The 12,496-nt window shown below is 45.7% G+C and overlaps 1 protein-coding gene across 4 annotated transcripts in view; it reads left to right on the top strand.

Annotated features, from left to right (window-relative positions):
• Positions 1-12,496, top strand: part of LOC142584783 (polycomb protein eed-like) — a 75,840-nt gene that overhangs the window by 32,738 nt on the left and 30,606 nt on the right. For all 4 annotated transcript variants that reach the window (XM_075695044.1, XM_075695042.1, XM_075695043.1 and 1 more), the window contains exon 6: positions 9,662-9,743. In XM_075695044.1, the coding sequence (XP_075551159.1) occupies positions 9,662-9,743 (82 nt within the window). The remainder of the gene's footprint in view (positions 1-9,661; positions 9,744-12,496) is intronic.

The following is a 12,496-nucleotide window of genomic DNA, read 5'->3' as shown; positions in this document are numbered from 1 at the left end:
ATTTCTCAGTTATCTGTGCAAAGACCTCCAGTTAACATGGCCATAAAACACAAAATGCGTACAACCATTTCCACGCATATGAATCGACTGTGTATCACGCATGTGGGGGTTACAGGTATAAAACGGCACCATTAGCAGCTCAAGATGGGATCAATCAAACACTGTTGTAAAATAATGTGTGTGTGTATATATTATATATATGTGCGTGCGTGTGTGCATGTATGTATGTATGTATGTATGTATGTATGTATGTATGTATGTATGTATGTATATTGCCGCTCGGTGTCACGAGCCAGCGCTGAGAAAGAAGTGACGGGAGCACGTGCTCGGCAAGGGGTGGGCGCTGAAGAAGTAGAGGCTGAGGAGGACGCTGGCTTGAGTTTTTTGTACGCCATCTTGTACAACTGTCTGTATTGCCGACGCCGGGTACATCTTCAGTTGTCTTTTCGTGACAAAACTTGTGGAGGTGCGGGGTACGGTTCACCCAATGCCACAAATCCCTCCTGGTAGCAGGAGTACCAGCCCTATACTAATAAACACCCCTGTTCACCGGGCCAGCAGGAGAATCCGAGAATTGCCTCCGGAGCTTGATAATCTCTCCACAACAACATCGACGTCCCCACTGACCAGTGTGGAAGGAACGTCGACGTCTCTATCGACCATTATGCAAGGTACGGCCACTATGGCAACTCAGTACCTGCTGCAGAATCTCCGAGTGCCGAAAGTGTTCCATGGGGATATCTTCAAGGATGTAGAAGACTGGTTAGCCCAGTTTGAGCACGCTGCCGAGATAAACGAATGGAGCAACGCGGCGACATTGAGAAACGTCTACTTCAGCTTGGAGGACAGTGCACGCACTTGGTACGAGAACCGAGAAGGGCTCCTCAAATTGTGGCTCGAGTTCCCCCGTGTTTTGTTGGAGACATACACGAATGCTGATTGCCACGAACGAGCCGAACGGATGCTCCAATCCCGCATTCATCTACCAAATGAGAGCATGATGTCGTACGTAGAAGATATGACGCGCCTCTTCCGTCAGGTGGACCCTACCATGCCAGAGGAAAGAAGCTGTGCCATCTAATGCGGGAGTTAAAGAACAGTTATTTTCTGGCCTTGTTCGAAGCCTGCCAAAGACCGTGGCTGAATTCTTAACCGAAGCCACCACGATGGAAAAGATGCTACACTAGTGCTCGGCTTTCTATGAAAGGCAGCTGAACTTTACTTCACCTTCGGACCAACCCTCAGCTATGTATGACAGGCACGCGAATGCTGCTTCACTGACGGACGTGGTTGCCTTTGGAAACCTGGACGTTCTCCAAGACCTTATCCACTCTTGTGCTGCATGATGAGCTTCAACAGCTCAGCTGCCCACCTCAGCCCACACTGAGTTCCATTTCTGCCTTCATGAGAAGTGAAGTGCAGCAAGCGATCCATGGTCTCATTCTAAGCAGCAATGTGCTACCTGTGACAGCACAGTTGCAGCGGCCGTCGTATGCGGAAGTTTTGGGGTGAGTCCCTGTCTGCGCTCTCACCCATTTCATCCCCGCCACGTCTTACTCCGTGTCATACGTCCCACTGCTCCCATCAGTGCAACCGATCCAACGTATGGCAGATTGGCACCCGCTCGAAAGGAAATCTGACATCTGGCGTACCCTGGAAAGAAGGCCTCTGTGCTATCACTGTGGCGAAGCTGGTCACTTATACCGCAAGTGCCCATACCACCGCCTCGGACTGCAAGGTTTTGCCGCTGATTCACCAAGGCCCAGATATGGCAAAAGGCCTAGGGCGATTGAAGAATACCTGAACCAGCGGAGTATGCCACTCTTCCCATGGCGGCAGTCGCGCTCGCCGTCCCCCAGGCGATCTTCCCCAGCTCCTAGAAGCCCTCCAATGGCAGCGTGGGGACGATCACCAAGCCCTCGCCGAGAAAACTAAGAACAGCGACCTTCGAGGGCAAGGCCGCCGATAACTGCCCTTCCGAAGACCTCCCATTGACGCTAGCACAGTCTGTTCAGCATGATTCAGTGACAACAGCAGCCGAACTCAGCGACAGACTGTCACTAGACATACCTGTTGTGCTCGACGGCCGTCAAGTTAGTGCGTTGTTGGACACGGGTGCCGACTACTCAATCTTGTGCAGAAAACTAGTGATGGAACTTAGAAAAGTTATCACGCCTTGGTCTGGAACACAAATTCGTACTGCTGGCGGGCATATCGTAACACCGTTGGGCATGTGCACGGTCAGAGTAAAAATTCGTGGGTGTATGATTCCAGCCAGCTGCCTTATACTCCGCTATTGTTCTCGGGACCTTATCTTGGGCATCGACTTTCTGCGAGAGTATGGTGCCATTATAGACCTCTGGAAGCGCACAGCGACTTTTTCAACAGAGAGGGCAGTGAACAGCCTCGACAGTTGCTGACGTAACGCACTTTGGGTTTACGCCGACAGTGTAACTTCACCACCATGCGCAAGTGTCCTGGTAGCGGTCGTATGCGATGATCTGCATGACGGCAAAGCTATTGCAGAGGGCAATTCCTCCCTTATGCTGACTCATAGTGTATGTGCAGCCCGCAATCTCATTATGCTTCGAGTTGGACATTCTGCGCTGCTCGTGACGAGCTTCAGCCAGGAACATCGGCACCTATTTCGTCCTACTACTATCGCTTTTGCTGAGCCCATAGCAGACATTGCCGAATGTTTTGCATCTATGACAAAGGACAACCCATCTCAGACACTCAGCAATATCGACATAAATTCAGACCTTTCGGAGAAAAAGCAAAATGTGCTGCACGAGTTACTACTTCGGTTCCAGGAGTGCTTCGCATGTTCTTCTAAGGTACGCCAGACGCCTATCACGAGACACTGAATAATCACGTATTACGATTCTTGTCCCATACGAAAACTGCCTTATCGCGTATCGCTGAAGGAGGGCAATGTGATTAATGCACAAGTGAAAGAAATTCTTGACGGTGACGTCATACAACCATCCCAAAGCCCTTGGTTGTCGCCGGTGGTCCTTGTTAAAAAGAAAGACGGAACGCTTTGGTTCTGTGTTGAGTATAGAAAGTTGAATAACATCACAAAAAAAGACGTTTATCCGCTTCTGCAGATCAATGATTCGTTCGATCGACTGTGACGAACCAGGTATTTTTCATCCATAGATTTAAAGAGTGGATATTGGCAAATCGAAATTGACGAACAAGATCGCAAAAAAACTACTTTTGATACCCCGGATGGACTGTACGAACTTAAAGTACTTCAATTCGGCCTGTGTTCTGCACCGGCCACATTCCAGAGAATGATGGACACTGTTCTGATGGGTCTGAAGTGGCACAGGTGTTTAGTATACTTAGATGACGTTGTCGTGTTTGCGGTGACCTTCGAAGAACATCTGAAGCGATTAGAGGCGGTACTTGAGGCGCTCTGCTCTGCTAATCTCACACTAAAGCCAGAAATGTGTCACTTCGGTTACGAAGAGCTGAAGTTTCTCTGGCATGTCGTAAAGACTGACGGCGTCCAGCCTGACCCAGACAAAACATCTGCTGTTTCTGCTTTTCCGACTCCTCGTGACAAGAAAGCAGTATGCCGCTTTCTCAGCCTGTGTGCATACTATCGTCGCTTCATCGCTAATTTCTCCCGGATCGCTGAACGACTTATACGCCTCACGCGAGAAGACACGCCCTTTGTTTAGACGGATGAGCAGGACGCAGCTTTCACCGTGTTACGGCAGCGCCTGCAGGAATCACCCGTCCTCGCTCACTTTGACGAGGGCGCTGACACTGAGGTGCATACCGATGCAAGCAACATCGGTCTTGGCGCTGTACTCGCTCAACACCAGGAAGGCGTTGGGTAAGTGATCGCCTACACCAGTCGCGCCCTTTCATGTGCCGAAATCAACTACTCCACCTCCAAGAAAGAGTGTCTAGTGGTTGTGTGGGCCATCATGAAATTTCGGCCTTATCTCTATGGTCGCCCTTTCAAGGTGGTGACAGACCACCATTACTTGTGTTGGTTAGCCAACTTACGAGACCCACCCGGGTGACTTGCTCAATGGAGGTCTCTGTCTGCAGGAGTTCGATATTACCATTGTCTACAAATCAGGCTGCAAACATGAAGATGCGGACACGATGTCGTGCGCTCCCATCAAAACTTACGATAAAGACATGGACAAAGACGGCGCATTCCTTGGGGTCCTCATCGCATCTGACCTGATCACACAGCAGCGCGAGGACGCCAAAATACGCCCTCTCATCGATAACCTAGAAGGCAAGAATGTTACAATCCCACGGCACATTTCTCGCAGTCTCTCAACCTTCTGCCTCCAAAAGGGTGTCCTCTACAAGAAAAACTAAAGTGCCAGTGACAAAGAATATCTATTGGTCGTACCTGCGGCCCTCCGTGATGACATTCTCCTAGCCTGCCATGATGAGCCCACGTCTGGACACTTGTGATTTTCACATACTCTTGCAAGAGTACGCCAGACGTACTACTGGCCCAGACTTTCTACCACGGTGAAGCGTTACGTGCAAAGCTGCCGTGAGTGTCAACGCAGGAAATCGCCGTCTTTGAAGCCCAGGGGGTTACTCCAACCCATCGCACCACCTAGCACGCCGTTTGATCAAATTGGCATGGATCTTCTGGGACCCTTTCCCTTGTCAGCCAGCGGAAACAAGTGGATTATAGTTGCCACAGACTATCTAACACGCTACGGCGAGACGAAAGCTGTACAACGGGCCACGGCCTACGAGGTTGCCCAGTTCTTTATCGATCACATAGTCCTCTGACATGGTGCCTCATCACATGTCATCACCGACTGAGGAACTGCCTTTACAGCCCAACTGATAGAGGATATATTCGAGCTGAGCTACACGCAGCTACATGCATTACGGAATCAGGGTGTAGACGAGCCGTATGTAAAAATACTGAAAGATATCTACAGTGGCTCCACAGCCACCGTAGTCCTCCATAAAGCAAGCAACAAAATCCCAATAAAGAAAGGCGTCAGGCAGGGAGATACGATATCTCCAATGCTATTCACAGCATGTTTACAGGAGGTATTCAAAGACCTGGATTGGGAAGAATTGGGGATAAAAGTTAATGGAGAATACCTTAGTAACTTGCGATTCGCTGATGATATTGCCTTGCTTAGTAACTCAGGGGACCAATTGCAATGCATGCTCACTGACCTAGAGAGGCAAAGCAGAAGAGTGGGTCTAAAAATTAATCTGCAGAAAACTAAAGTAATGCTTAACAGTCTCGGAAGAGAACAGCAATTTACAATAGGCAGCGAGGTACTGGAAGTCATAAGGGAATACATCTACTTAGGGCAGGTAGTGACGGCGGATCCGGATCATGAGACGGAAATAATCAGAAGAATAAGAATGGGCTGGGGTGCGTTTGGCAGGCATTCTCAGATCATGAACAGCAGGTTGCCATTATCCCTCAAGAGAAAAGTATATAATAGCTGTGTCTTACCAGTACTCACCTACGGGGCAGAAACCTGGAGGCTTACGAAAAGGGTTCTACTCAAATTGAGGACGACGCAACGAGCTATGGAAAGAAGAATGATGGGTGTAACGTTAAGGGATAAGAAAAGAGCAGATTGGGTGAGGAAACAAACGCGAGTTAATGACATCTTAGTTGAAATCAAGAAAAAGAAATGGGCATGGGCAGGACATGTAATGAGGAGGGAAGATAACCGATGGTCATTAAGGGTTGCGGACTGGATCCCAAGGGAAGGGAAGCGTAGCAGGGGGAGGCAGAAAGTTAGGTGGGCAGATGAGATTAAGAAGTTTGCAGGCATGGCATGGCCACAATTAGTACATGACCGGGGTTGCTGGAGAAGTATGGGAGAGGCCTTTGCCCTGCAGTGGGCGTAACCAGGCTGATGATGATGATGATGATGATGATGATGACACGCAGCATCACAAAGTGACTGCCTATCATCCGCAGACCAACGGACTGACGGAATGGCTAAACAAAACCATTGCTGACATGCTGTCTATGTATGTAGACGTCCAGCATAAAACATGGGATCAAGTCCTGCCGTACGTTACATTCGCGTACAACACCGCCATTCTGGAAACCACACGATTCATACCGTTCCGTCTTGTCTACGGGTGCGAGGTCCAGACCATGCAAGACGCTTTGCTCCCGCACGACACCGACGCATCACTTACGTCCGACGCCGAGCAACTTACTCAACACGCAGAGGAAGCTCGTCAACTCGCGCGCATACACATCGTGAAGCAACAGAGTACAGATGCATGACGCTATAACCTTTGACATCAGCAAGTCGAGTACCAGCCAGGTGACCAAGTCTGGGTGTGGACTCCAATTCATCGCCAGGGGTTGTCTGAGAAGCTGCTTAGTAGATACTTTGGACCCTAAAAAGTAATACGCCGCATTATTGAAGTGAACTATGAGGTCATTCCCGACGGTGCCACATCGCCTCGGCATCGACAGCACCACTCAGAGATAGTGCATGTTATTGCCCTCAAACCGTATTTCGCGCGTTATGGCGGTGCCAAACCGATCTCATACGAGTTCCACACTTCCACTTTCTTTTAGTAAGCATCGTAGTTTAGTAAGCATCGGGTCGATGCTTCTTTTCTTTTTGGCGGAGGAATAATGCCGCTAGGTGTCATGAGCAAGTGCTGAGAAAGAAGTGACTGGAGTGCGCGCTCGGCAAGAGGCGGGTGCTTAAGAAGAAGTAGAGGCTGAGGATGCCGGCTTGAGTTTTTTGTACGCCATCTTGTACAACTGTCTATCTCGCCGATGCCGGGTACATCTTCAGTTGTCTTTTCATGACGATATATATATATATGACTGCGCATCTCTCTTGAGACTGATTTGGCACCATTGGTAAAAGGTTAACTGTAACTTACCAGGCACTTTGCACAGTGCCAGGTACACAGAAAAGTGCAGCTTGCCGAGGTTTGTTGTCCCGAGCAAAATGCAGCTGTGATTGAAACCATAGAGTTTCCTACAAAATTACTAGAGGGAACTGTGGCGCTAGTGTCTACGTGAGCTACAATGGGAGCGGTTGTCCTAGCATGGGAATTATGGGAAGTACATGGATTTGCCTAAACTTCGTCCTTCCGGCTTCAAACGGCTTTGTAGCTTTGCAAATTGATCGTATTGAGCAACATATTGCTTAGTGAATGCGACAATTCACAATTATTATGTAAAAATACTGAAATTTATTGACAGCACGCGCTTAGAAAAATGCGAACGCCAAAAGATTAGGAGAAAAAAGCTTGTAGTACCAGTGTTGCCTTTGTGACTGGTAACTAGATTTAGCAAGAATTTGAAAAATGCAGTGCCAGATAGAAATTATTTTTCAAATATGACGCTTCATTTTTGTAAGTGATGGTGCCGTACTAGTGTGCTTAAGCAGGTAAGAAAGCATAAACACATCATTAGTAACTAATGAGTACGCGTTTGCTTATTTTTGCGCAGGCCAAGTGGGCTACTACATATTTATGGACTATGGCTCACAGCTTTGGGGCAAAGGAGGGGTGGAAAGGGACGATGGAAATGATGGGAATAGGCAATATTTCCGTTTCGCTAGTTTCGTTCGACGTATAAAAGATTGTGCTAATAAAGTTGTGAAGTGAGCACCTCTGCTATTATGCAGTGGTGTGAGTCACACGAGATGCATTTAATAAATTATGCTGAAAGGCTTCGTTACACAGTCCGCGAAAAATGCCGTACACACAACAGTCTACGGTACGGACAGCCTTGTTCTTGTAGAGGATGGCTTGTAGTCCGTGAGACTCTATGCGTGACATCAGCCACACAGTTTCTGTCATCGCCGAGGCGAAAACAAAGCAGAGCAGAAGCCTTCTGCTGCGCTTTGCGAACAACGCTTACATGCTGCACAAAATTAAAAACACAATTGCACTGACTTGGGCCCGTCAACATCATAAATTAATCGTGTCGCCAAGTATAAACAAAACAGAACCAAACGACACACGTCCGCCTTTTCAAGCCAGCGATTAAAAAATTAACGCCGCGAGCATTGTGGAGGCTCTCAGTGACGCTGGTACCGCCATTCGTTGCTCGCTCATAGATCGTTCGGTCATCCCAGTCACGCCACTACGGCAATTACAGCTTTTGAGCTCACCGCTTTCAATACGTTCACAATCAGCCGAGACGGGCCGACGCTGTAACCGAAAAGATGCCGAAAGAAAAGCATAGAGTAGTGTAGTCAGTATGGTAACTCTACGATGAAAAGCCCAGAAAGAGCTATAAACGAAGCCACAAGTACGGTTAAAGCCACAAGCATGAAGATCAGACAAATCCATGTACTTCCCATCATTCCCATGGTAGGACAACGACTGCAGCGCCAGAGTTCCCTCTAGTAATTTTGTAGGAAACTCTATGATTGAAACGAAAGCAGCTGTAAAAGCGCCATCTTCAAGCACTGCATAATGACCATAGCTTGTTGGGCTAGTCGGCTTGTAGTCACAACACTTCAGCTTTCTAGATGAGGTGCAAGAAAGCTATCAATTGAATGTTTTATTTAGGACCCCTTTTTAAACAGTGGCAGTAGAAATAAAAGAATGAAAAATCATGAAAGGTTATCCTGTCATTCATTACCAAGCTATGCCAAGAAAGCTTATCTCTTTTTTCAGAGAGACATGCTAATGAGCTCGTGGCGCAATCCTGCTACAATGGTCAATTTTGTAAGCTTCTAGTGTCTTGCCGTTAGATAGCCTGCATGTCTGTAGAACAACTTATTTCCTTCAAGAGTAGGGCTTCTATCATACCAGTGGCAATGGAAGGCATGGTCAGCAGCCCTCCTGCATGTCTCTCTAAAAGCAAAAAAATTTCTTGGCCCAGCATTACGAAAGGTGATGGGAAGGCATTATGTGATTTTTCTTTTAATGCTTACTACAAGTCATACGTGGCTGTAATGAAATAAGGTTAAACAAACTAATGAGTATCGTGAGTAATCTTAATGTCTCTTGAAATTATCATAGAAACTGATGCATTTAAGATCTCATTTTAGCAAAGCAGATATTTTCGTAAATGGATAAACAAACCTTGTTTTGGCTCATGATAAAGATTTGCTGATCTTTTCAGGTCAATTACGCCGAAATGTTCTTTTGGTTGAAATTAGGCTTTTGCATCGGCTTCAGCTTACCCACTACAACTCCCTGCTCCCCACCCACACCTAGACAATACTTATAGTGAAGTAATTTTAGCTTCCCCTTAACCTTTTTTTATAGCAAGGTATAACTAAAAAAAGTGAAAGGCTGATCATCAATTACAGCACTCATTTTCCAGTCGTCATTGTGTCTGTGTGTCTATCTATCCCTGTGTCTTGGGTTTGCACACTGCAGTTTTGTGACTTGCAATAATATAAATATAATTGCTGTTAGCAGCATGTTGACTAAGCCCAGGTGTGTCAACTAATACTTTTCAATGGCCCACATGACTGCTTAAGCTTATAATGCAAGGCAACTACAATGTGTAAAGATGCTGTGCTGGTATTTAACATTGGAGACATCTCTGCCAGCACACATACCATGTACAAGCTGTTGCTTGCACACTGTATTGACAAAGAAAAGGATTTGTGCTTACGTAATGCCATGAACTTGACAATGCAGTGTTGTTCAATATATTGCCTGTATCTATGCCCATTTATATTAGCACTACATTGGCCACGGGAATGCCATCAACGAGCTCAAATTTCATCCCCACGATGTCAACCTTCTGCTGTCTGTGAGTAAAGGTGAGACCCCTTTGTGACTTACGACTAGAGGCTGGGTATTTCACAAAATTAATATTTAGAAACTGCTGCGATATGACTTAGCCTATAAATTTAGGTGCATTGATGTGCTTATTTTATCAGTTCGATGCATCTCATGCGTGGCATAAACTTGTGAATTTCATGTGAATTTTTTAGGAATCTTGAGAATGCACCCAATTCTAGCCCTCACTTCAGGGAACCAGCTTTTAACAAAGCTGTTTTAGCCATGCAGATAGCACAGTGTTTTCCAATTCACTTCTATGAGTAACCACAATATGATTGCCATGCACTGAATTTACCTGGCATGGTTTGTGTTAAAAGAGAAGTATCTCACTGCACACATGCCATTTCTAACTTGCTTTTTATAACAAAGAAATGCCTGCACAGTCTTGAAGAAACATAAAAGAATTTTGCTTTTCTCAAAGCAACACTGTTATTGTGAAGCTACTATGTCCATTTAAGTCTTTTTGTGGGGAACACATTAGAACACGTATTGTAGACAAGTCAGCACCACTGCCATAGCACTATATTGAAGTTGAGCATTTCATGTGTAGCAGGAACAAAAAAGTAAGCTTCCATTTAGGTAATTTTGCTTTGCCAAGCTCCTTACGCCATGTGGCATTATTGTGTAGGAGTGCAGAGCAACAAACAAGCTCAAGCCACCTTCAGGCCTCTATTGACTGTCATAGCTTCTTTAGAGACATTGAGCTTGTTTTCCAAAATTGCAACAAGTCAATGTTTGAGGAGCTGAGATTGTCTAAATGGGGATGGTTTATTTATTTATTGTACAGTTAAATCTTGATGTAACAAACTTCAATATAATGAAATTTTCAATATAACAGGGTATTTAACTTTTCATAACCTCTTGTCCGTAGAACACCACATATTTAGAAAATCATTTTAATGAAGTAAATAAACGCACACATGCTACCTGAAGGCATAAATGTTGTCTTCGCATGGCACACGTAATGCAAAAATGAGGGTTCTTATCCCACCTGCAGCCCGTTGTTTTTTCATGCCCTTTCATTTCCATTTATTCATCATTTGTTTTATTCAATTAGTATGTAATTCCCCCTCTGTTGTCCTTGGTGTCTTGGTTTCTTGGCTTCTTATGATATTAATAACAACCGGGCCTCTCGGTTTCCTTTCTTCTTGCTCATTACTTAACAAGGGTCTGGAATCCGGCAGCATTGATGTCTTCAGGTAGCATGTGTGGGTACGTTGACCAGTTGCCTTCACCCAAAAAGATCCCGTACTCATGACGCCTGCACCAGAAAGGATGTTCCACATCTGCCGCGAAGGCTCGTGAGTGGTGGCGCTGGCTAACACTCCCAGGGTTAGCTCTAGTAGTAAAACAGGGGGGGGGGGGGGGGGGGGGGCGTGCGTCTCAGCTGTGGCTTCGCACGGCTGTAAGCACAGCTGAGCGCATACGCAGCCACGCACCCTCCTTTAGAAATAATCTGCTGCGTATGCAAAGAGTGGGCATGCTGAGACAGTGGGGCACCATGTAACCCGTCTTACCGCGCATTTAGTATTGGAGGTTGTGTAACCTCGAGTCTTGGTAACCCATTGGAGCGAAAGGCAGACGCAGTGTTCGCTCCTCACTGCAGGCACTTTTCCTGATAGCGTCGACCCAGTGTGGGTGATGCTATCAGCCACTGGGGCAGAGTTCACATGAAAGCGTGGCTGGCTTCACTTAAATCATACCGCTGAGAAGATATCGTCAGCATATATAGCAAGAAGCCGTATCGTTTGTCACCGACTCTCAAGTTTATCAAAATGAACCTTTCTCTCATTTAAATGAGCTTTTTTCGATTTTTCATGTAAAAAAAAATCTATCTGTGACCGTACTTATTTGCCTAAAAGGCATAATTTCAATAGAACGAAATTTCAATATTGACACATGTACCTGTTTATCTCTATTAAGTGACCCCATTTCACCGTCTAAGAAATGTTATAGCCCAGTGCAGGATGTGCCTGCATGTATAGGAAGTTTCTCAAATGTTATCGATGGTTCTATTCGCTGTCTGTTGTCACTGAACCTTATATAATCTGATTACTTGTATGCATGACATGAATTGGGTAGAACTTTCTGGAAGACACTTGGCACCAGTGATTATTCTGAAACCTTTGATGACTCATGTATAAAAGCCGATGCGCTTGCCCTGCACATCAGATTTCGCCGATCGCCGACTGTGTTCGCAACTATCGTTGTGCTTAAAGTGTAACTTGCTTTTGTGGGCACAGGTTCACCCAAATAATAAGCTAATTTCTTCATTCACAGTTTTGCTACTGTGTTCTTTACTGTCACTACTGCGTGACAATATAACAGCAATTTTCTGATTTCACTGATTTTGTTTTATCAAGGTCTAGCTGTATCATCAGTGTATACATATTTTATAGTGTGCTGGGGCATGCATGGCAAAAGAAAACAAGAATAAAAGCACAATACTGTAGAAATTATACATTTCAATTAAAAATATCTGAGAAATATGCATTCATAGAGGAGCTGCAGGCCTGAAAGGACATTTTGAAAAGAAACAGGGTCAGCTATAGTATTTGCTATGGCAGCAGACAATTTATTCCAGTTCCTTGTGGTTCTGGGAACAAACAATTGTGAGCCTGCAGTGGTTTTAAAATATGGCTCATTGACCTTGTGGGCATGATCAAATTTGTGAAGTAAAGTAGGGTTGGAAGTCTAAAAAAACTAATGAAGAGCAGGTTTATGGAAACAC

Source organism: Dermacentor variabilis, chromosome 6 (assembly GCF_050947875.1).
Source record: "Dermacentor variabilis isolate Ectoservices chromosome 6, ASM5094787v1, whole genome shotgun sequence".
NCBI lineage: Eukaryota > Metazoa > Arthropoda > Arachnida > Ixodida > Ixodidae > Dermacentor > Dermacentor variabilis.
Note: the sequence above shows the minus strand (reverse complement) of the source record. Positions and strands in the feature narration are given on the sequence as shown.